Source organism: Globicephala melas, chromosome 7 (assembly GCF_963455315.2).
Source record: "Globicephala melas chromosome 7, mGloMel1.2, whole genome shotgun sequence".
NCBI lineage: Eukaryota > Metazoa > Chordata > Mammalia > Artiodactyla > Delphinidae > Globicephala > Globicephala melas.
Genome location: NC_083320.1, coordinates 60,339,360 through 60,365,320, shown reverse-complemented (window position 1 = coordinate 60,365,320; position 25,961 = coordinate 60,339,360). Strand labels below are relative to the sequence as shown.

The 25,961-nt window shown below is 36.0% G+C and overlaps 2 protein-coding genes across 4 annotated transcripts in view; one reads left to right on the top strand and one right to left on the bottom strand.

Annotated features, from left to right (window-relative positions):
- Positions 1–25,961, bottom strand: part of SLC25A12 (solute carrier family 25 member 12) — a 173,451-nt gene that overhangs the window by 100,301 nt on the left and 47,189 nt on the right. The window contains exon 2 of one of the 2 annotated variants that reach the window (XM_060302248.2): positions 4,650–4,794. The exons of the other annotated variant lie outside the window; for it this stretch is intronic. The gene's annotated coding sequence lies outside the window, so the exon portion shown is untranslated. The remainder of the gene's footprint in view (positions 1–4,649; positions 4,795–25,961) is intronic. 2 annotated transcript variants of the gene reach the window in all.
- Positions 5,668–25,961, top strand: part of HAT1 (histone acetyltransferase 1) — a 51,235-nt gene continuing 30,941 nt past the window's right edge. The window contains exons 1-3 of one of the 2 annotated variants that reach the window (XM_030851933.2): positions 5,668–5,744; positions 10,668–10,772; positions 22,688–22,763. In XM_030851933.2, coding sequence (XP_030707793.1) covers positions 5,738–5,744; positions 10,668–10,772; positions 22,688–22,763 — 188 coding nt within the window. In that variant the 5' untranslated portion in view covers positions 5,668–5,737. Of the gene's footprint in view, positions 5,745–5,896; positions 5,917–10,667; positions 10,773–22,687; positions 22,764–25,961 lie in introns of those variants that run through there. The other variant, XM_030851939.2, reaches the window with a different exon arrangement.

The window sequence follows — 25,961 nt, the reverse complement described above, 5'->3', positions numbered from 1 at the left end:
CTGCTCGATATAAAACAGATACTAAATTTTGTCACTTCCCCATCCTTCAGTGGCTCTCTAGCGACTTCAATATAAAATCCAAGCTTCTCAGTTTGACGAAGAATAGAAGCTTCCTGATCCAGCCCCTTCCTCTTACTTATATCTTACTACTATACTTGTTCCTTTAGTCACAAAGATTTTTGAGCTTTTATGCTATTTCCTTTACTGGAGATATTTTACTCCACATTTATTACAATTGGCCTATCCTTTAAGATACAGATCAAGAATCTCTTCCTCCACAAAACAATCCTTAAGCCCCCTTTTTCACCCATCATAGACCTCCCCATCATATTTATCACATTGTGATAAATCACATTGTCTTTTCCACTGGTGGCTTTCAAACTTTATTGCCCCAGACCTAAATAGTAAAAAATACATTTTTTATCACAACCCCAGTACACACTGAAGTAAAAACTTCATGAAGCAATATTGAACTTTTTTACATGCAACATACTCTGGTATTTGCTATTCTGTACTATTCTATTTTTTATTTTCTAATTCTGTTTTCAACATTCTGAATTGATTTCATGACCCATGCTTAAAAATGCTGCAGTAGCAGCTCTTGTCTTTTCTGGCTCTCCTTGCTCTCTCCTTTTCTCTTCCAGAAACATGGTCTCTGGTGTGGCTGTGTCTGATGGGGCCATCAAAGCGTTCAATGACATGAAGGTGCATAAGTCGTCGACACCAGAGGAGGAGAAGAAGCGCAAGAAGGCGGTGCTCTTCTGCCTGAGCGAGGACAAGAAGAACATCATCCTGGAGGAGAGCAAGGAGACTCTAGACGACCCCTACACCAACTTTGTCAAGAGGCTGCCAGACAAGGACTGCAACGAAGACCCAATGCAGCCAAAAATAAATAAATTAATTAGTAAAAAAAGTTAATAATAGTAATATTTAATATAGGAATTAACAGTAGTAGAAATATATTGATATATAGAAGAGAAGATATCAGCAAAAGTTTTTATGCATATGTATACCAAATAAACATGACAATGACTAGATTACCTGATTTCTAAAATCACTTTGCTCTAAAATTCCTGATTCTGTATTATTCAAAGTACCTTAGTTGCTCTTAAAATCTATTAAAAAATAACACCATATCTATAGTAACATAAACTGCCTCATATACAACAAAATTTAACTTTATAAAGATATGTAAAAGTAAACCTTTTATTCTTTAAACGCATCCTAACCCTACCAACACACCCTTCTTACCTGATGAAGCAGGTTCTCTTTGTATTATATGATGCCGGTTAGCATGACAGTTTCCTTCTCTTAGATCATTAAATTCTGGATTCCTTCTAGCAAAATTTTCAGAAAGAATTCTTTTACTAATTTGCACAGTGATTGGTTGGTTTAGCTTGTTAACAACTATATATATTCCCTCAAAATTCTGATTTGTAAAAAAATTTAGAAGAAACACTACCATAAAGCTATTTTATTTTTTTATAATTCTTTTAAGGGAGAGGTTTATGAACTAAATACTTAACAGCACTGTACAGCAGGCATAAAAGCTCTTCACTTTGTGTGTCCAGATCATAGGAAGTTAAGAGTCTTGTTCTGCATAGCGATATGGGTAAACAGGTTACCAAGGGGGTGCCTGAAAACCAACCCATTAGAACGACAGCTTTCACAACAATGTGAATATACTTAATGCTACTGAACTGTATGCTTAAAAATGATTAAGATGGGACTTCCCTGGTGGCACAGTGGTTAAGAATCCACCTGCCAATGCAGGGGATGTGGGTTCGAGCCCTGGTCCGGGAAGATCCCACATGCTGCAGAGCAACTAAGCCCGGGTGCCACAGCTATGGAGCCTGCGCTCTACAGCCCACGGGCCACAGCTACTGAGCCCACATGCCACAACTAAAAAAGCCCACACACCTAGAGCCCGTGCTCCGCAAAGAAGAGTAGCCCCTACTCGCTGTAACTAGAGAAAACCTGCACTCAGCAACGAAGACCCAACACAGCCAAAATTAAAGATAAATAAATAAATTTTTTTAAAAAAATGATTAAGATGGTCAATTTTATGTTATGTATTTTTTTACTACAATCAAAAAAAAGAAAGACAGAATGACTGAAACAATATATCAGTTTAAAATATTTCTAGTCATAATTTTCACCACGTTTTAGTCTTATTTATTTAATATCAAAGTAGCTTTGATAAAGTTTTCTTCACCCTCCTCCTATCCTGAAGCTCTTCTACATTGAAAAACAACACAAAACAACAGCAAAAAAAAGTTTAAAACAGAGGAACAATGGTCATTTTTCTGTTGGCTAGAATGGAAAAAAGAATTAATATTTGAAGTAATTTTTAACTATGAAATGTGAAATATCATAGGCATTATTGTGTTAGTCACCCTAAGTAGACATACATAATTAAAGCCATTTTTACAAACTATAGTTTCAAAAAGTAAAGCGGGCATCACTGGGTGGTCATTTTGTAAATAAGGATAAGCAATTATAGTCCTCTTCCCTCATTTTGACCAGTCTTTGCTTGTAAATAATGACAGAATGCAAAACTAGAAATATTAATTTTCAATTAACTGTTCCTTGTACCAGTTAAGCTGCTTCTCTTTAATTCTATGTATCACAATTTATAGAATGTAGAGTGTAGAGTTAGCCACCATGTCTAAAAACTTCCAAAAGATTGATAAGTTTCTAGTTATGAAAGAAACCAATACATCCTCATTAAAAGAAGCAAACAGCATTTTTTTTTAAATCCCTGATTAATCCCCATCTCCAAATTCCCTCTCCTAGAAGGAGCCACAGTTAAACTAGCTGGTTATGCTTCCGAATGTTTTCTATGTTTATATCAAAATACACTTTTTTTATACAAGTAAAATAACATTATAATGTTAACTTATTTTTTAACCTATTATATAGTATTTTCCCAAGTCAGTACATATTAGCCAGCCCATTTTGATGAATGTTTAGGCTATTTCCAATGTGCCAGTAAAATTAATGCTGCCTTGAACATCTTTGATCATTTATCTTTGCACTCTTGTGCAAATAGTTTTGTAGGACAAATACTTCTAAGTGGAACTACTACCTCAAAGGATGTACAAATAGAAACATGTTAAATTTTTTAAATTGCTAAATTGCTTCTCAAAAAGTACTAGTTTACACACCTATGGGTAGTGTATGAGAATTGAAATATGGAATTTGCAAACTGTTGGTGCTGTGCATCTTAATAATATACATACCTTCCTCTAACAGTAGTTTTCAATATGAGCTGGCCTATTTTTATTTTCTTTCTTTTATCCTATATGAAAGTCATCTAGCTGGATAGGGGATTCTGGATAATTGTTCTGGGAACTGAAACTCATACACTACACCCCCACCATTTGCACTATGAGCTAAACAAATGAGTTAACTAGCTATTCTTATTTGTCTGTAGAGACGTATGTATTTTGAATTAAAGACACATCAAGTACCTGCATTTTTCTTTTGGATCTCAAATTTCCTACATCCACTTTCTGATAACCATCTTTTTAATACCATGTTTTTTTAAAAAAAAAAAAATCCCTTCCGGAGGTTTCAAGACATGATGGCAAAATTTACTAGTCCATATGCAGTTGAACCTGTACCAAACATAAGGTTGCTAGTTCATTCCTAACAGTGTAATATGGCCTTTTTCTATGGAGAAAAATGCCTTTTCCAAATTTCCTATTCTAGAATGAATGGTATCATACTAATACCACCTCATATTAATATAGAATTTTACAATTTACAAAGCTCTCTCCTAAATTTTTCCATTTGATTTTCACAACAACTCAATGTAATGACTGGGAAGGTTTTTATCTCCACTTAATAGATGAAACAAGGTCACACAATCACGAAGTAGTAGAACTGAGACTAGTAGGGCACTGAATTTTCCACACCACTATGCTGCCTCCTTCCTATACATGAGGACAGCAGATTCCTTGTGTAGAAATTGTATTCTATGGTGGTAACATTCACTTCCTAAATCCCCTTTAGAATAAGGTAAAATATAAATTGAAAAGAGTGGGAAAACCCTACAAAAATATTTTTTCCTTTTTGGTAATTTTATTTTTACCTTTCTGAAAGAAGTCATTCATTTAGGTTTTAGATAAACTAGCTAAACATGTATTCTGTGACATTTTTAATAAATATGTGTGAAGGGTTCTAAGACAAGGTCAATTTAAAACTGTAACCTCAATTCTGCAAGCAGATCATATGAAATATTAGTCATATATAGGTTTCATCGTATTTCTTATTCATATTCATCTTATTTCTTATTCATATTATCATATATGTTTCAACATATTCCCTACAACCAACCGTAAAGTCACATAAAGTCATAAAATCTGTTTCAGATTTGCGGCAGTTAGGACAAATTCCTCTTGATTTCTTATTTTAAGGATCATAATTGCCGGTCAGCTATTGGCCAATCTACAGGTAAGGTGGTTTTGGAAAGAAATGCTGAATCTTGCCATTTTGAAAGAACAATTATATAAAAAGATTGTTTTCCGTTTTTGATCTATAATGTCATTAGTGACAACGATTTCAGTTTTCTTCTTAACATTATGATCGTAATTTCTTATGTTTCAATAAAGCTTAAAGAAAAAGGATCTGAGCATTCTCAGTACCTTTTCTGATCTTTATCTTCAGGAGGGCCATCTCCATGTAGTCAAATACTGAGCTGAGTATCTGGAGAACTGGGCTCTTGTGTAGGCTGTACACTGAGTGTGAATTTGGGTAATTTCTCTTTTCTGGGCTTTAGCTTCCGCATCTCTAAAACGAGGAAGTGTGTTAGTTCTAGATTATCATCTCAAGGGTCCATTTTAGCTCTCGTATCATCATTGTAAAACCTATTAACCAACATTTGTTGAGACAAGGCATTCTAGTGTACAGACATCATGGGTGTATTTGTGGATACCTAAACAGTGGCTTATCCTCTGGGACAGTTTCAGCAGCTACTAAACACTAACAAGCCCTATGGCCCAAATCAGGTAGCATCCTGTGATGTGGTTACGCCACGAGGACTTGAGAGATGTAGAACCAGAACAGTTCTGGTCACCTAAATTATTACTAGGTAGCAATTTCCTTACACTAAATTGTTGCCTCATAACCTTAAAATGCGAAACCCGAGTGCCTAAGATATCACACCGTATACATACTGTTAAAAAAACATAAAAGAAAAACGATGTTAAACAACTATTTACCGCAAAAATAGAAACAAATAAATATGGGAAAATTTCTCTGGCAACTAGAACTCAATCCCTATATTTTACCTGTAAAACTAGGGCTCAGGTGTTTGGATCTACTGTCCAGGCCAAGGGAAAAGTTTTTCTAACAGTCTCCAAAACATCGTTAAGGGGGAACAGAAAACTGCCAGAGGTATGTATATTATGCAAATCACCCCCAAAGAAACTCTCCTCGAGCCAGCGAGCATCTCAACAGAGAATATCCCTTTGCGGCCTCCTCCTCCAATTCAAGCCTCAAAGAGGCTGACTGCGCTGGCCGTGGCTAGGCAACCGTCCGAGCCTTCCCTGCCGTGTTAGCCCCGCCTCTCGAGGCGCTTCCACCACCCCGCGCCTCGAACCCCCTCCTCTCATTGGCCAGCACCAGGCCAGGGGTGGGCGGGGGAAATGCGTCAGAAAGTGTGCTCACTTCCGGCTAGGGAGCGCGCGGGTTGATTCGTCCTTCCTCGGCCGCGGGTGCTCGCAGCTCGGAAATGGCGGGTAAGTTCCCGGGAAAAGTTTACCAAGGGGAGGGGGCGGGCAGGTTTGGGAAAGAACGCCGAGACGGTGGTGACAGTGCCCGCCTGGAACTTTCGGGCTGCAGCCTGGTTTCTAGAAGGCCTGTTTCAGCCTGGAAACGCGGAACTCTCAGCTCAGCTCCTTGTCCGCCGAGGTTCGTGCCCCCGCCCCCAACGGCTCGGGGTTCCGCACCTTCTGCGGGGAACTCGGCCCTTAGGAGGGCCGAAGAGGCCAGGAGAAAGCGTCGTGATTTGGGCTTGTAAGGTGCCAGGTGCCTGGACGCCTGTTTTTCTTCTCGTTCCCTTTACCGACTGCTGCCTCATCCACTAGTCTGGTTCTGTTCCCGCCAGCTGATTTTAATGCTCAGACTCTTCTCTTCCAGGTCTCTCTTCGCCTTCCACTACAGTCAACTTCTGAGCTAGCGCATTGCTGTCTTGCCCTGCACTAGGGCTCTCATTTGAATCTTGATTGACTCCGTAATAGTCTCCTTAATGCCTCACACTTTAGTATTACTAAGATCTATTTAGATTTCCTTTGAGAGAGAGACAGTGAAGCATTCTTCCTTAATCTAAACTTCTCTTTTAGGGGGTGTCTATTTTAATTTTCTTGTGTTTATTCTATCCACCTCTTCTTTATTGAGTCTCTTCAGTTCACAACATTTAATAACTAATAATTGCCATTATTCTGTACGTTTATAAAGATTGTTTTGGGTTGAGTATATGCTTTTTTTAATCCATTTACATATCTTTTGAAGTAATGGACAGTTTCTTTTTCTTTTATCTTTCCCCATTGCCTTTATAGTAGTCTCAGTACACTTTTATGGATGTGCTGGATACATAGGCTATAGCATGAGCTCTACAGGTGTTTAAGGAAAGGCTCTTCTACCAAATAGAGACTGTCGGATTTGGGGGTACACTGGTACTATAAAAGAGGGGGGACACTTGTATTGCACAGGGTGTAGTGTTATAAGAATTACACCTAAATTCGAATCTCAGTCCCACCGTTTAGTAATCGGGTGCCCTTTAAGGAGTAAAACCTCTTTCTTTTTTAAATTTTAATTTATTTATTTATTTTTGGTTGCGTTGGGTCTTCGTTGCTGTGTGTGGGCTTTCTCTAGTTGCGGCTAGTGGAGGGGCTGCTCTTCATTGCGGTGTGTGGGTTTCTCATTGTGGTGGCTTCTCTTGTTGCGGAGCATGGGCTCTGAGGTGCGCGGGCTTCAGTAGTTGTGGCATGTGGGCCCAGTAGTTGTGGTTTGCGGGCTCTAGAGCACAGGCTCAGTAGTTGTGGCACACGGGCTTAGTTGCTCCGCGGCATGTGGGATCTTCCCGGACCAGGGGTTGAACCCTTGTCCCCTGCATTGGCAGGCGGATCCTTAACCACTGCATCACCAGGGAAGCCCAACCAAACCTCTTTCTAACTGAGCTTTTGAATATGAAATAGGGCTGATAAAGTATCTACTTGTCTTATAGAATTGTGGGGATTAAACTAATGTATGATTTGTTGCTTAGATTGTACATAAATGCCTTGAGGTGGGTTTTACTATCTCACTTTTATAGATGATGTTTGAGATGTGTTCTATTATACCATTTTTATCCAGTAGGGTCAGAGAAACCAAGTAATGTGCTCTAGTTCACAGATCTAGTAAGTAAATAGTGAAGCCTGGATTTGAATCCAGCAGTTCTGACTCCAAACCATTAAACTATACTGCTTCAAGTGTTCCCCACATTCTGTATATGTGTGTTTTAACCGCTTACTGAAGTTTGCGGCATGTCATTGTACCCCATTTTTCATTTCTGCTCATGACCTTTTTTCCCTGAATTTTTCCTAATTTTTATGATCATTTTGTCAGGAGATTTATTGTCATCTTTGCTTGAAAGTTTCTCTTCATAATGGTTTCTTCCATTGTTAATTATTATATACATTGATGGGTAGCCACGTTGTACTAAAACCATTTTGTTATTCCAGTAGCCTATGACTGCATGCACATGGTTACAAAAATTTTGCTAATACAGTGAAAATTTTCTTTCCTAACCCTGTCCCCTTTCCTTCTCTTTATCCTAGAAGTAACAGTGGTTACTAGTTTCTTGTGTATCCTTCCTGAGATAATCTTTCTATGCATTATTAGTTTTTTTTAACATCTTTATTGGAGTATAATTGCTTTACAATGTTGTGTTAGTTTCTGCTGTATAACAAAGTGAATCAGCTATATGTATACATATATCCCCATATCCCTTCCCTCTTGCACCTCCCTCCTACCCTCCGTATCCCACCCCTCTAAGTGGTCACAAAGCACCAAGCTGATCTCCGTGTGCTATGCAGCTGCTTCCCACTAGCTATCTGTTTTACATTTGGTAGTGTATATATGTCATTGCTACTCTCTCACTTCATCCCAGCTTACCCTTCCCCCACCCCACATTCTCAAGTCCATTCTCTACGTCTGCATCTTTATTCCTGCCCTTCCACTAGGTCCATCAGTACCAGTTTTCTAGATTCCATATATATGTGTTAGCATACGGTATTTGTTTTTCTCTTTCTGACTTACTCTAGGTCCATCCACCTCACTACAAATAACTCAATTTTGTTTCTCTTTATGGCTGAGTAATATTCCATTGTATATATGTGCCACATGTTCTTTATCCATTCATCTGTCGATGGACGTTTAGGTTGCTTCCATGTCCTGGCTATTGTAAATAGTGCTGCAGTGAACATAGTGGTACATGTCTCTTTTTGAATTATGATTTTCTCAGGGTATATGCCCAGTAGTGGGATTGCTGGGTCATATGGTAGTTCTATTTTTAGTGTTTTTAAGGAACCTCCATACTGTTCTCCATAGTGGCTGTATCAGTTTACATTCCACCAACAGTGCAAGAGGGTTCTCTTTTCCCGACACCCTCTCCAGCATTTATTGTTTGTAGATATTTTGATGATGGCCATTCTGACTGGTGTGAGGTGATACCTCCTTGTGGTTTTGATTTCCATTTCTCTAATGATTAGTGATGTTGAGCAACCTTTCACGTGTTTGTTGGCAACCTGTATGTCTTATTTGGAGAAATGTCTATTTAGGTCTTATGCCCATTTTTGTATTCGGTTGTTTGTTTTTTTGATATTAAGATTCATGAGCTGCTTGTATATTTGGGAGATTAATCCTTTCTCAGTTGCTTCATTTGCAAATATTTTCTCACACTCTGAGGGTTGTCTTTTTGTCTTGTTTATGATTTCCTTTGTGGTGCAAAAGCTTTTAAGTTTCATTAGGTCCCATTTGTTTATTTTTGTTTTTATTTCCATTTTTCTAGGAGGTGGGTCAAAAAGGATCTTGCTGTGATTTATGTCATAGAGTGTTCTGCCTATGTTTTCCTCTAAGAGTTTTATAGTGTCTGGCCTTACATTTAGGTCTTTAATCCATTTTGAGTTTACTTTTGTGTATGGTGTTAGGAAATGTTCTAATTTCATTCTTTTACATGTAGCTGTCCAGTTTTCCCAGCACCACTTGTTGAAGAGGCTGTCTTTTCTCCATTGTATATTTTTGCCTCCTTTATCAAAGATAAGGTGACCATATGTGCATGGGTTTATCTCTGGGCTTTCTTTCCTGTTCCACTGATCTATATTTCTGTTTTTTGTGCCAGTACTATACTGTCTTGATTACTGTAGTTTTGTAATATAGTCTGAAGTCAGGGAGTCTGATTCCTCCAGCTCCATTTTTCTTTCTAAAGATTGTGTTGGCTATTGAGGGTCTTTTGTGTTTCCATACAAATTGTGAAATTTTTTGTTCTGATTCTGTGAAAAATGCTGTTGGTAGTTTGATAGGGATTACACTGGATCTATAGATTGCTTTGGGTAGTATAGTTGTTTTCACAATGTTGATTCTTCCAATCCAAGAACATGGTATATCTCTCCATCTGTTTGTATCGTCTTTAATTTCTTCATCAGTGTCTTATAGTTTTCTGCATACAGGTCTTTTGTCTCCTTAGGTAGGTTTATTCTTAGGTATTTTATTCTTTTTGTTGCAGTGGTAAATGGAAGTGTTTCCTTAATTTCTCTTTCAGATTTTTCGTCATTAGTGTATAAGAATGCAAGAGATTTCTCTGCATTAATTTTGTATCCTGCTGTTTTATCAGATTCATTGATTAGAGTTTCCTGGTAGCAGCTTTAAGATTCTCTATGTATAGTATCGTATCATCTGCAAACAGTGACAGTTTTACTTCTTCTTTTCTGCTTTGGATTCCTTTTATTTATTTTTCTTCTCTGATTGCCTTGGCTAAAACTTCCAAAACTATGTTGGATAATAGTGGTGAGAGTGGGCAACCTTGTCTTGTTCCTGATCTTAGAGGAAATGGTTTCAGTTTTTCACCATTGAAAACGATGTTGGCTGTGGGTTTGTCATATATGGCCTTTATTATGTTGAGGTAGGTTCCCTGTATGCCTGCCTTCTGTTGTTGGTTTTTTTAATAGTTGATCTGGAAGTACTCTGGGTAGAATTTTTTCAGTATTAGAAATAAAATGCTATCCTGTAATTATCAAAGGACATTCTCACCTTGATTCTTAGCGGAGCAGTAGCATCCTTTTTATATTTCTTTTAAAAAGGCTACTTAGGTATAAATCCTAGCAGGTAATTTATATTAATATTAAATATTCAGAAATGTCAATAGTCTGTCATTTTAATTATCAGCTTTACTCATTTATGTAAAGCAGGTCTAATTCACAAGCCTCTATCTCAAAAGTAATTTTTTTTCTGTTTTATGATGAGATAGTCATACTCAGTACATTTATGTAGGAGTATATGGAGATCTGTGATCTGTTAGCATGTTGTAAGTCTTACCTTTATTCCAGTTCTAATAAGAACTCTATTTGTAGGTTTGACTAATTAAACCACTTCCACCTAGACTTTTTAAAAACCTTTTTTCTTAGGATTTGGTGCTATGGAGAAATTTTTGGTTGAATACAAGAGTGCAGTTGAGAAGAAACTGGCAGAGTACAAATGTAACACCAACACAGCAATTGAACTAAAATTAGGTATGTATGCCTTTTCTAAGTAGTATTACGTGTGTACTGTGTGTGTATATATAATCTTTCTTTTTAAATTTGAAGTAGAATTTTATGTAAGAGCAGTTTATTGCAGACATTTGTATAGTTATTGTATTGTTTTTGCAATTTAATGTTTAGTTTTCTACACTTATTGAACACATTCAGATTTTATTAAGTCTTGGTTTATGTCATGGTGTGGGTAGGTGTTTGAGAGATGGCAGAGTTTACATATAGAAAGTTCAGTGTGGCAAAAAGTGACAGGTATAAGTGGTCTCAGCCTCTTAAAAGTATTTACTTGTACTTATTTGCTTATAAAAATAATAGAAAAGAAGTGTTGGGGAGAATGTGGGGAACTTGCATATGTTACTGATGGGAACATAAAATGAGGCAATTACTTTGGAAAACAGTTTGGCAGGTTCTTAAAAAGTTAAACATATATATTTGCCATATGACTCAACAGTTCAACTCCTAGGTATCTACCCAAGAGAAATGAAAATGTTTGTCCATACAAAAACTTGTACATGAATGTTCACAGCAGCATCATTCACAATAGCCAAAATAAATAGCCCAGATATCAATCAGCTGGTAAGCGGTTAAACAAAGTGTGGTATATCCATGTGATGGAATACTATTTGACGATAAAAAGGATGAAGGTCTGATACATGCTACAACACTTAAAGCACTTAAAGCAGTTGAGTTTATGGGATGTAAATTATAACTCAATAAAGCTATTTAAGAAATAATTATAAGCTCATGAATTCTGGTTCCATCACTTTCCATTCCTTAGGTTTCTCATCTTTAAAATGGAGTTAATATTACTTACTGTATAGTGGTTGTAAAGATTACATATGAGGTTAAATACAAGTAAAGTGCTTAAACAATTTGATTTAGAAATTCACAATAAATGTTAGCTATTATTATTTAAAACAGTACAAACATAACAGAAATATAAAGAAAGTGACAGATAATGGTGCCCTGATGCCTCACTAAAAAGATAATACTGATCTAAGTTTTTTTTTCTTGTACATACATTAATTTTCTAAAACCAGGATACTGTTGTAAGGCTGTTTTGTTATTTAGCTTAATAGTATCTTGAATATCATTCCTTGTAACTATATATAGATCTACCTCATTCTTTTAAATTATGTAGTATAGTACGACTGTATCATAACTTATTTAAGTATTCTCTGTTGGGAGATGTACTTCTCCTCTTTTGCTATTAAAAGTAATTCTCCAGTAAATATCGTTGCATATGTATGTACCCACTTGTGTGAGTGATCTGTAGAGTGTGTGGCTAGAAATTGAAATGCTGGATCAGAGTTTTTCAGCTTCAGCACTATTGACATTTTGGGTTAGATAATTCTTTGTTATTCTGTACTTTGTAGGATGTTTAGCAGCATTCCTTGTCTATTAACTAGATGCCAGTAACATTCTCCTTCAGTTGTGACAATCAAAAATGTCTTCTGGGGCTTCCCTGGTGGCGCAGTGGTTGAGAGTCTGCCTACCGATGCAGGGGGCACGGGTTCGTGCCCCGGTCCGGGAAGATCCCACATGCCGCGGAGCAGCTGGGCCTGTGAGCCATGGCCGCTGGGCCTGCGTGTCCGGAGCCTGTGCTCCGCAACGGGAGAGGCCACAACAGTGAGAAGCCCGCGTACTGCAAAAAAAAAAAAAAAAGGTCTTCTGACGTTGTCACATCTCCTGAGGGTTGTGTGTAAAATTGTCTTTGTTTAAGAACCACTGTGCTAGGTCAAAGGGTTACAAACATATTCTACTTTAGTAGCCGTTGCTAAATTGCCTTCCAAAAAAGTACCTGTGCTTACACCAGAATTTGAGATTGCCTTTTTACTTATTACCCTGGTCAGTGTTGCATATTATCATTAAAAAAAACAAAGCAGAACACCCTGTCCCTGTGATGGGTGAAAAATAGCTTCTTGTTTTAATTTGCAATTGTAGTGAAAAACACATAACTTAAAATTTACTATTTTTTACCATTTTTAAGTGTAGAGTTCTGTAGTGTTTAGCATTTATACTCACATTATTGTGCAGCTGATCTTCAGAACCTTCTCATCTTGCAAAATTGAAACTCTGTATCCCTGTTTTCCCCCTCTTGTTAGCCCCTTGCTAACACCTTTTTACTTTCTGTTTCTAGAATTTGACTACTTTAGATACCTCATATAAGTGGAAGCATGTAGTATTTGTATTCTTGTGACTGGCTTATTTCACTTAGCATAATATCCTCAAGATTCATCCATGTAGCACGTGGCAGGAATTCCTTCCTTTTAAGGCTGAATAATATTCCATTACATGTTTACACCACGTTTTGTTTACCTGTTCATCCGTTGATGGACGCTTGAGTTGCTTCCATCTCTTGGCTATTGCGAATAATGCTGCTGTGAATAGGGGTGTGCAAATATCTCTTCGAGATCCTGCTTCAAATTCTTTTGGATATATACCCAGAGGTGGGATTGCTGTATCATATTGTAATTATATTTTTAATTCTTTGAGGAACCTCCATACTGTTTTCCATAGTGGTTGCTGCTCCATTTTACATTCCCACCAACAGTGCACAAAAATTCCAATTTCTCCACATCCTTACCAACACATTATTTTCTGAGGTTTTTTTCCCCCACAGTTTTTGACCATTTTTTGATTTGATAATTAAAATTGATTTTTAATCCTAAGAGAAGTATATCCTTTATATTCTAAAAGAATCAGCCCTTCTTTGGTAATATGTTGCAAGTACTTTTTTCCCTGTTTTGAGTTTTGGTGAGTTTGTTATGTAGAAGTTAACATTTTTTATCTAGGGAAATTTCTTTTTCTTTTATGAGTTTTCACTGTGTCTTATAAAAAGGTCCTTCCTACTCTAAGATTATGAAAAGATTTATTTATTGTTTCTTTTAATAATTTGTCGATTTTTTTTTCTTTTTAAATTGAAACCTTTGAATCTTTATCTTGATGAGGCATAGGGTAGGAATCCAGCTTTATACTTTTCCAGATGGTTTAGTCAGTTATCTAGCTGCTGATTTGTTGTCTTCAACAATTAAAATTTCTTTTTTAATCACACTAAAATATTATATATATTCTTGGGTTTACTCTGGGGCCTTTTTTTTTTTCCCTGAGCCATTAGTGTACTGTTACAGTAAATGTTGTGATTAGTATATGGTGTGACTGGGTCCCACTCATTTCTTTAGGAGTTTTCCTGAGTTTTCTCTAATGTCTACTTCTAGGTGGACATTTTATCAGGTTCCAAAGAGGTGTTTGGTTGATTTTTTTTAAATTGAGATCCTGTTAAAATTTAAGTTTAGTATGGGGAGAATCAACATCTTTACCTTGCTGAATCTTCCTTTCTAATAGCAAGAATATCTTTCTATTTATTCAGGTCTTTTTTTATGTCTAGCTGTGGAGTTTTAAATTTTATGTACAGATGATATACATTTCTTAAGTTTATTCCAAGGTATTTCATCTATTTTACTGCTATTATAAATGGGATCTCCTCGTCCATTATATTTTCTGTATTGTGTATGGGAGAACTATGGAAAATAATTCTTAACACATATCTTTTTCCCACATCAAAATCTAGTTTACATAAATTTTATACATATTTGACAGAACTAAAATTGACTGGGTTATTTGGTCAGTCTAATCCCTTACAGTCAGCAGCAATAATTTGCTTCCCTCAAAACAACCTTTCTTCCTATCTCCCTCTTTCCCTTCCCCTTCTACTTTCTCTGGAGAAATGTTTATTGAAAGCTACCATGTGACAGGCATTGTACTAGACACATGGGATAACTTTAACTCTTGCCTGCATACCAGTAATTCCACTAAGGTTTATCCCAAGATTCTTCTCCCATAGCAAGCTATTTTCACTTTGTGTGTGAGGGATTGATAGGCACACTTTTCCCACACGGGTCCAGTGCTCTGGGGGTAGGTTACTGTAGAAAGAGTGAATCTTTTTTTCTATATGTCACTTTAATTATGTTTAGGTATACAATTAGGTAGCATTAACTACCTTCACAGTGTTGTGCAGCCATCAACACTATCTGTTTCCAAAACTTTTTTATCACCCCAAACAGAAACTCTATATTCCTGTTAAGCAGTAATTCCCCATTCACCTTCCCCTCCAGCCCCTGGTAACCTCTAATCTACTTTCTATCTCTATGAATTTACCTATTTTAGATATTTTTTTAAGTGGGATATTTGTCCTTTTGTGTCTGGCTTATTTTACTTAGCATAACATTTTCAACTTACTTAGCAAATGTTTCATGTTGTAACATGTATCAGAACTTCATTCCTGTTAATGGCTGAATAATATTCTGTTGTATACCACACTTTGTTTATTCATTCATCTGTTGATGGACACTTGGGTTGTTTCCTCCTTTTGGCAATTGTGAATAATGCTGCCGTGAACATCGAGATACAGTTGTCTGTTGTCCTTGTTTTCAGTTCTTTTGCCATATAGCTAGGAACAGAATTGCTGGGTCATATGATAATTCTATGTTTAGCTTTTTGAGGAATTGCCAAATTATATTCCATAGTGGCTACACCATTTTACATTCCCACCAGCAATGTATGAGTTTCACTTTTTCCACATCCTTGTCAGCACTTATTATTTTTTTATATATAGCCATCCTAGTAGGTGTGAAATGACATCTTACTGCAGTTTTAATTTGCATTTCCCTAATAACTGATGACATTGAGCATATTTACATGTGCTTATTGGCTGCTTGTGTATCTTCTTTGTAGAAGTATCTGTTCAGATCCTTTGCATATTTTTTCATTGAGTTGTTTGTCTTTAATATATTTTTTGTTGTCATTGTTGTTTTAATATATTTTAAAAACAGATAATCTTACTGGATTCTTCTACTGTTGTGGAGAGTGGTTTCAGCTGATTTTCTTTGTTTTTCTCAAGCATGCAATCATAGCATCTGAACATTTTAGTAAATTCACTTTCTTTTCTATATATACCTCTTACTTTGTTCTCTTTTCAATTTGCATTGGCTAGCACGTTCAGAACAGTGTTAAAAAATGATAGCCGTCATTCCTCTTCCTTAAATTAATGATGATGGTTCTTGTTATTTCTCCACTAAACGTGATCCTGGCTTATTACATTGGAGAGTATTTTTCAGTTTGCAAAGAGTTTTTATTCAAACATGCATATTAGACTTTATTGAGTGCCATTTTGGTTTCCCTGGAAATAATTTTTATTATACTATCTTATATACAATGTAAAACATAATATTTAAATAATTTTATTTTTTAATCTTTAGATTTTGAACCATCCTTGCATTTCAGTACCTCGAGATATTTTGTTTTGATGAAGACTATATTATCTTTAAATATTTTTACATTATTGTTTATAGATGATCTTGGTCTGTGTTTTTCTCCTCAAGGCTTTCTTTTTAGGGAAGGTGAAGGTCAGCTTTTGTACTCTTTGTAACTATTTCTCATGGCCTTCCCACTTTACCATTCCTACTCTCAGCAGTTTTTAAAGCATTAGGTATACTTGTTCCTTAAAGGCTTGAAATAATTCACCTTAATCATTTTGAAGAGATTGTCCTCTTAGGCCATTTAATGCTTTTCTTGCCTTAATACAATTTAGATTGCATTTTCAGGTTTTGTGTTTTACAGGCTACATTTTTTGGTCCTTCCATTTACTTTTAACTTGTCATTCCTTTTAGGCATGTCATTTATAGAGAACATACTGAATTTGATTTGTAAAAATTTTTTTAATCTAACCAGTTTATCTCCGTTACATTTATTGTTTGTTGCTTTTGTCATCTTTTTCTGTTGCTTCCTTATACTTTCTCATTCCTCTTTTCCTATGTAGTGTGTGTTTTGTTTTCCTTTATCCCTTACTCTCCAGTATACTCTTTTAAATTCTACTAAAAAACCATATAACCAATTATAAAAATACAGTGTATTGTTAGTTCTACTGAGATGATCTTTGTTTTAAGTTTACTACCATTCAGCAAATACTTATTTAGGTGTACTATGTGACAGGCACTTATCTCGGCACTAGAGGTAGAGCAGTATACAAACAGTCCCTCTTTTCACTGAACTTACATTTTCATTATGAGAAACAGACATATTAAATACATGACACATTGTGATATGTGATATGTGTTATGGAGAAAATAGAGAGTGATCAGGTCTTACAACTAAGGTGACATTTGAGTAGATGCTAAGTAAAGTGAATCTGTGAATCGTGTAGATACCTCAAGGATATCTCAAGGAGTGTTCCAGGCTGTCTCTTTTGTCTCCTTCAGACTGGAACAGTTGTCAGTCTTTTCTTGACTTTCCTGACCTTAACACTTTGAAGATTACAGGCCAGTTATTATGTAGAATGTCCCTCAATTTGGGTTTGGCACATGTTTGCTTATCGTTTATTTCAGATTGTATATCTTTGTTAGGACTATCACAGAAGTGATGTGCAGATTTCATTGCATCCTATCAGTTTTTCGTTAAACTTTCAATTCTTTCATTTATTTCCTATTTTATTTAATGAATTATAACCTGTTACTGTCATTTATTTTGGTGGTCAATTTGTCCCTGACTTGACCAGTGGGAGGCCAGGTCAAGTTGGCTTCTGTGTCTTTTTTACATGTCCTCCTTATTATTTGATTACTTCGTTTTTTGATTACTTTCTGGAACAAGATGTTCTAGGCTCATGTGTTATTTCTGCCATAGCTCTGGAATTTAGTATACTCAGGAAAATATATGTTGGCCAGAGCACTTAAGATTTCAGTTATTTAAAGAACACAGGGTTATGAATAAACTTATAGTCTAGAGTACAACTAGATACAGTGGGGAATATGTGGCATCTCTGAAGCTGCTTGAGAGCTAGAACCCATTGTATCTGCAATATGAGCACCTGTTAGTGGGTTGTACATATGTTAAACGCCTAAGTATTTAATTAAACTTTAATAATTGATTAACATGCATTGGTGATTTCTTAATTTTGTTTTTGGCTAATAAGACATATGTAGAATGTATCTTTTTTTTTTACATCTTTATTGAAGTATAATTGCTTTACAATGGTGTGTTAGTTTCTGCTTTATAACAAAGTGGATCAGTTATACATATACATATGTTCCCATATCTCTTCCCTTTTGGGTCTCCCGCCCTCCCACCCTCCCTATCCCACCCCTCTAGGTGGTCACAAAGCACCGAGCTGATCTCCCTGTGCTATGCGGCTGCTTCCCACTAGCTATCTATTTTACATTTGGTAGTGTATATATGTCCATGCCACTCTCTGCCTTTGTCACAGCTTACCCTTCCCCCTCCCCATATCCTCAAGTCCATTCTCTAATAGGTCTGTGTCTTTATTCCTGTCTTACCCCTAGGTTCTTCATGACATTTTTTTCCTTAAATTCCATATATATGTGTTAGCATACAGTATTTGTCTTTCTCTTTCTGACTTCAGTCTGTATGACAGACTCTAGGTCCATCCACCTCATTACAAATAGCTCAATTTCATTTCTTTTCATGGCTGAGTAATATTCCATTGTATATATGTGCCACATCTTCTTTATCCATTCATCTGATGATGGACACTTTAAAAACTACAAATAGAACTACCATATGACCCAGCAATCCCACTACTGGGCATATACCCTGAGAAAACCATAATTCAAAAAGAGTCATGTACCAAAATGTTCATTGCAGCTCTATTTACAATAGCCTGGAGATGGAATGTATCTTCTTTTATGCTTCTTTGTCCCTCCAAAAATTACAGAAGTGATTCGGAGAACTAGGAAATACAGGAACTATATATATAGGAGTAGAAACAATAGGATGTATATTCAAAAAGAAAATTCATTGCAGGTCCTATGTTGGCAATAAGGTGCCATTTAGTATTCCAGGCCCTGATCTTCCATTTGTCTCCACAGATGTGAATGACATAATTTTTCTTGGAAAGAAAATTTTTAGTGCTTATTTTAAATTATTTCAGTTTTTATATTGTCTGTTTCTCTATTGGAATAATGTATATTTTGCAGAAATTTTAAAAAGTGCTGAAGAATATAAGAAATTAAAATTAAACCTGTAATTCTGTCACCCAGAATAACTACTTCAGTATTGTAATTTGGGATATTTCTTTCTAGTTTTTTAAATTATATATTCACTTATATTATTTCTCTTTTATAAAATTCAGGTCACAGTGTCATGTTCTGTTCACTTAACTGTAGGTACATTGTGAACATTTTTCTCTGTCACCAAATATCTCAGTAACGTGATGTTTAGTGATTATATAAACCATTTCACATTTATATAATTTATTTAATCATTCTATTGCTTGATATTTGGTTTGCTTGCTTGCTCTCTTGCTTTACTGACGTAACAGCACTTTGTATGTGTTCTCATGTACATATATATATGCAGATTGAGTCAGCCTTAAACTCACTATTACCGACTTTGTAACCTTGAGCAAATTATTCTTTTTTGCATTATTCATCTGTAAAATGGAAGTAGTAATGTTACCTACCTTGTACAGCTCTTTCAAGGATTAACTACAATAATGTTTATAAAATCCTTAACAAATTGCCTGGCACACAGTAAATGTTCAAGTGACAACTAATAATATTATTAATAACATATTATTATTTTGTGTGTGACTGCTCCTTAAATGTATATCCAATAACAATGTTTTTCACACAAAAACTTGTGCACACACGTTCATAGCAGCATTATTCAAATAGTCCCAAATGTTCGTTAACTGATGAGTGTATAAACAAAATACGGCACCTCTGTACAGTAGAATAATGTTCAGCCACGAGAAGGGAATGAGCTACTAGCACATGCTACAACATGGATGAACCGTGACAACATATTAAGTGAAAGCAGCCAGACACAGAAGCCCTCATATTTTATAACTCTGTTTATTTGATATGCCCAGAGTAGGCAGATTTAGAGATCTGGTTTCATCCCTTTCATAGTAATTACTACATTTGTATAAGTGTTGAGGGTTTTTAAAATGAGAATAGAAAACTCACATTTGTCCTGTCTATTAAAAGGACTAACCTCCGTTCTTTGTGCCCCTAGCACCAATTGTTGGTTCCTTTTGTCTAAGGCCCAGGACTTTTTACCTTAAAAACCCTCTTTTGAGGAGATTACTTTCATTCTAATCTCTATCAAATTTAACCCATGGTATTTTCTCGATGTGTAATGCCAGGAACTTTTAGGCAACTTTTTAGAAATCTGCCCAGTGTGGTTAAAGGTCGTACAGTGAACAAATTTCATATTTCAAGTTTCACGATAAGGACTGATATAAAAACTTCACTTATTGGATAGTAAAAGAATCCTTTATTAACTACACAGCAGTGGTTTTAAAGAGTTTCTCTTGGATTCTTATATTTAAAATCTAATCAAATCTGCTCAAGCCAATAAATATTTAAGTATATATTTGCCTTAAGCTATTTGAGTTTTACTTCATTTTGGGGTTTTTTTTTGGTTTGTTTTTTGTTTGTTTGTGTTTTTGCGGTACGCGGGCCTCTCACTGTTGTGGCCACTCCTGTTGCGGAGCACAGGCACCGGACGTGCAGGCCCAGTGGCCATGGCTCACGGGCCTCGCCACTCCGCGGCATGTGGGATCTTCCCGGAGCGGGGCACGAACCTGTATCCCCTGCGTCGGCAGGCGGACTCTCAACCACTGCACCACCAGGGAAGCCCGAGTTTTACTTCATTTTAACTAAAAGATTCATCACTTTACTTTTTCTTTTAGTTCCTATCTTCTGTGGACTAAATTCCATGCTAAAATAGTAAAACCTCACTAATTTGGATGACAGGAGTGGGTATTGGAAGAAGGCCAATCCAATTTATAGAAATAGTTATCATAACTAACCTTACACTTTTCCTATTCATTACTTGTCTTTTTCTCTATCCATGTCTCTACCCATCATTACCAAAGTGCTATACATATTAGAAGCAGTAGCTTGAAATCAATTTTTTTTGAAATTATTTTTTAATAATTTCTAGAGACTTCGAGACATTTTAAAATATTAAAGATGCAGTAGTTGGGAATTTTTAGGTTAATGAGTCTAGACATATTGGACTACTTTATTTTCTTATTATGAAATATTACAGACATGCAAAAATTACAAGCAACTAATGAATATCTCTGATTCCATCACTCAGCTTTTTCAAATCTTAGCATTTTGCTGTATTTTCCCAGGCCTTTTTTTCTTTCAATTTTCATTACGAAAATTTGCAAACACAGAAAAATTGAGGGAATAGGATTATACCTGTATATCCTATACCTAGATTTAACAATTAACATTTTCCATATATGCTTTATTGTGTGTGTATTTTTGCTGAATTATTTGAAAGTAGCTTTCTGAACATCATGAATTTGCTCATAGCACATGTCCTAATATATGAATATGCACATATATAACCACAACACAGTTATTACACCTAAGAAAATTAGTGGTAATTCTTTGGTATCATGAAATTTTCTGGTTTCCCTGGTTGTTCTGGAAAGTCTTCAGTGGCTTAAAAAAAAAAAAAAAGATTTAAACCAGAATCCACTCAAGAATCATGCATTGTGTTGGGTGTTTCTTTAATCTCTTTTAATCCAGAACAGTCCCTCCTACCCATGGAACTTTTCCCTCCTGATGCCATTGATTTATTAGGCAGAGTAAAGTCATTACATAGAATTATTAAACAAATCTGCATTCTGGATTTGTCTATTTCCTTTTGCTGGTATTTAATTTGTTCCCTTCTCTATTGTAAATTGGAAGATATAAAGCTGGATTCGAGCTAGGATAAAATTTTTCAGTAAGAAAACTTCATAGGTGATACTGTATGCATTATGTTGCATTGAATCAAGAGGCACATATTGTTGGTCTGTCCCACAATGAGTGATTCTAAGTTTGAGATCACTTGGAAAGATGGTGACCACCAGATCTCTACAGTGAAAAGATTGTCTTTCCTTTTGTAAATCAGTAAGCTGCTAGTTGATAACTTTGGCACCCTGTGAATGACCTGCTCTACAAGGACAGTGTTAGAAACTTTTCATCTGCAGTTATCTTTTCATTCTTCAATTGCTTAAGGGTTTGTTTGGTTTTTTTGGTAGTTTTTCTTTATAAGATAAATTATATTGGGAAGAAGTCCAGTAATATCAGTACTCATAATAAATGCAAATAAAAATAACAAGATACCCATTTCCATCCTGGATTGGTAGAAATTAAAGTTGAGGGTACAGAGTATTCTCAGGGATATGGGAGAAACAAAGGAGTTTAAGTAGCTGCTGGTGTGTATTTACAGTATTTTAAAGGGCACTTAAGCAGTATTTGCAAAAATATTTCAGTACTTTTTTCAGCACTTGTACTGCCAGGAATTTCCTCTATGTATACTTGTAAAAGTATAGCACGGTTAAGGATGTCATTGCAGCGTTACTTTTAATAGCAAAAAAGAAAAGGAAAAAATCTAGGAACAACATAAACATCATCATCTTGCAGTCATAAAGAATGATGTGATGCTATGAGCTTCATCAAACTCAGATTGTTCTTGTTCTCAGAATGTTTCTTACAGCACTTTGTTTTTGTTTCCTTTGTACTGTAGCTTTTCTCATCTCAAAGTGCTTTTTTGGTTTTGTTTCCTTTTACTCTTTGCATTGTGTATAAACATACCAGAAAAGTAAAAATTAAATCAGATGCCTCTGTCATGCCTAGTTTTCTAATTCTTAGAATCAGTAGGGTTTTGACGCTGAAGCACTCAAAGTAATATTCTGATTTTCATTGTTTGTTTTCCTCATGAGAATCCAGTGTAAATCATATAATGGAAAAGTGACATTTTAAGTATGAAAAATGTTGGCTGTATCCTAGTTACACTGAAATTCTTAAACTGGAAATACCTGTCATCTTTAATATCATTAATATCTCTATATTTTTTATTCTTTTAAACAGTTCGTTTTCCTGAAGATCTTGAGAATGACATTAGAACTTTCTTTCCTGAATATACCCATCAACTCTTTGGGGATGAGTAAGTAACTTAGTAAGATATTTGTCAAAATAGTATGGCAAAAACATTTTTTTTTTAATTTAGAGATGAGAATTTATTTTCTTTACTGTTATTTTTCATGTAATTTATTTTAAAATATAAGAATGGCATTTTTTACATTGAGACACCAATCTACTATATAATACCTGTCATTTAGTGCTATAGGTGCATTATCTCATTTAATTCTCATAATCTTAGCAATGGTATTATCATTTGTAACATTAACATTGGTGGGATTGGATAGTTGCCTAAGGACGTATGAATGGCTGAAGTTCAGATTTAGTCAGTCTGACTGCAGAGCCCATATTCATAACTACTCCTTTTTTCCTACCATTTTGCTATACTGCTTTTAGAAAACACTCCCCTAAATCTGGAAAGCATAAGTTTATTCTGGGACAAGTAAATAAGCAATTAAGAGAAATTTATTTTCAGAAGCAACTTTAAAGATACGTCCTGGGCTATTCAGCACAATTCTTTAATTTCCTATACCTTCATTACATTATTAGAATAGTCCATCACCTTTTGTTTTTTTAACTTTTGATTTTGAAGAAAATTTCAAATTTACAGTAAGTTGCAAGAATAATATTCTGTATATCCTTTATCTACAATCATCAGTTATTAACATTTAGCTATATTTGCTTTAATCATTCTCTTATATAAATATATTGATAGGTTGTTGTTGAACCATTTGAGAGTAGGTTGCAGATATATCTTCTCTTACTCCTAAATTCTTTAGTATGTATTTCCTAAAAACAAGGACAGTAACCATAGTAGAATTATCAAAACTCAGGAAATTTAACATTGATACAGTACTGTTTTCTAAAATATAATCCACATTTCAAACTTTGCCAGTTGATTCCTAGTAATTCTTTTATAACCATTTTCCCCATCCTGGATCCAATCTAGAATCACGTATTGCATTTAGTTGTCATCTCTCTTTAGTCCCTTTAGTCTGAAACAGTTCTTCAGGCTTTGTTTTCCATGGCACTGACATTTTTGTAGAGAATAGGCTAGTTTTATAAACCATTTTGGACTCATTTGATTGTTTCTTCATGATTAAATTCAGATAATGCATATTTTTGTAGTACCACAACAGAAGTTGTATATGTCCTTCTCAGTGTGTCATATCAGAAAGTCTATGAGGTCAGTTTGTCCCATTGTTGGTTAAGCTAACTTGGGTCATTAAGTTTCGAGGTATCTGCCAGGTTTCTCCACTAAAAGGTTATTGGGCTTTTCTTTGTTATTTATATGTAATCTGTGGGGAGATAGTCTGAGAGTGAAAATATCCTGTTTCCCATCAAACTTTCGCTCAGCAGTTTTAAAACTGTTAATGATTCATGTCAATATTTTACTATGATTGTAAAATGGCGATTTTCTAACTCTACCACACCTTCAGCAGTTATTAGTTTGCATTCTGCTATAAAAAACAGCTTCTCTTCTTCCCCTTGTGTATTGTTTATATCAGAATAGACTCAGGGATTCTTTTTTTAAATTAATGGGTTATAATCTTTTACTGTTATTAATTTGATGCTCAAATTATCACAGATTCAACAACTGGCTCTTTCAAACTGGCTTTTTGAGTCCTTTAGATATATCGTCATCATTTTGAGGACATGTTACCTTGTGATACAATAAGGTGTTCCACGTTCACCTTGTACTTCCTCTGCTAGTTCTGGAGTCGGGCATATTCTCAAGGAACCATGGTTTTTTTAGTAGGAAAGGGTGTTTAGACATAGTTGACATTTAAAATATTCCCTCTTATTGCTATTTTCTCTATGCATTATTTCAACATTTTGGACATATTTATTTAATGTGTTTTTAAATTGACAAATGTCTCTTCATGGAACAAGTTTCTTGAGAATTTCTTATGAATACATCAGATTAGGCATTTTATGTGCTTTTAAATATTAATAACTGAATTTTACTATATATTGATTTGTGCCAAAATTTGAGCCTTTCATATTTTAAACAGGTTTTATTACACCATAAAAATAAGAATGCTTTCTCTTTGTATCTCTGTCTTTAAGGAGCTTTTTACTTTATTCTCTTCCTCTTACTGCTATTTAAATCTCTTCCTATGGTAATACCTTAGTGAGTAGGATCTAATTTCACAGGTACTGCTTTCTAATGGCATTTTGCACACTCACTTTGCATGTCATTAAAAGTGGTGTGCTTGCATACCCCTCCTCTAAGGTAGGCAGATGACAATCACATAATCATGATAACTCTGTATCTTGGGACCCATGACATTGATCTTGATCCTAGTGTCATTGCCACTCCTTTCTACTACATATAATTTTCAGAGTCCTAGAATGGACACTGCTCATATTTTGTTTTGGTAGCCTAGACAGAAATCTGGAAATGACACTGCTTCTTTTAACCACTCTTTCAGTATTCACCTTCAAAAAAAACCCTCTGGGCTTCCCTGGTGGTGCAGTGGTTGAGTCCTCCTGCCGATGCAGGGGACGCGGGTTCGTGCCCCGGTCCGGGAAGATCCCACATGCCGCGGAGCGGCTGGGCCCGTGAGCCATGGCCTCTGGGCCTGCGCGTCTGGAGCCTGTGCTCCGCAACGGGAGAGGCCACAGCAATGAGAGGCCCGTGTACCGCCAAAAAAAAAAAAAAGCCTCTATCATACAATTCAGCTTTTTTTTTTTTTTTGTGGTACGCGGGCCTCTCACTGTTGTGGCCTCTCCCGTTGCGGAGCACAGGCTCCGGACGCGCAGGCTCAGTGGCCATGGCTCACGGGCCCAGCCGCTCCGCGGCATGTGGGATCTTCCCAGACCGGGGCACGAACCCGCGTCCCCTGCATCGGCAGGAGGACTCAACCACTGCGCCACCAGAGAAGCCCTACAATTCAGCTTTTTAAAGTGTAAAGTTCCATGGGTTTTAGCATATTGAGAGTTGCGCAATCATCACCACTGCCAATTTTCATCACTCCCACCAAAATTCCCATTGTGACCAATTAGCAGTTGTTCCCTCTTTCCCCTACCCTCCCTAGCCCTGGGTAGCCACTAATCTACTTTCTGTCTTTATAAATTTACCTATTCTGGATTGTTTTTTTGGCCAGTGTGCAGGATCTCTGCCTACCAAGGATCGAACCCATGCCCCCTGCATTGGGAGCGCGGATTCTTAATCACTGGACCGCCAGGGAAGTCCCAGAAGACTTTTTTTTAAGCTGAA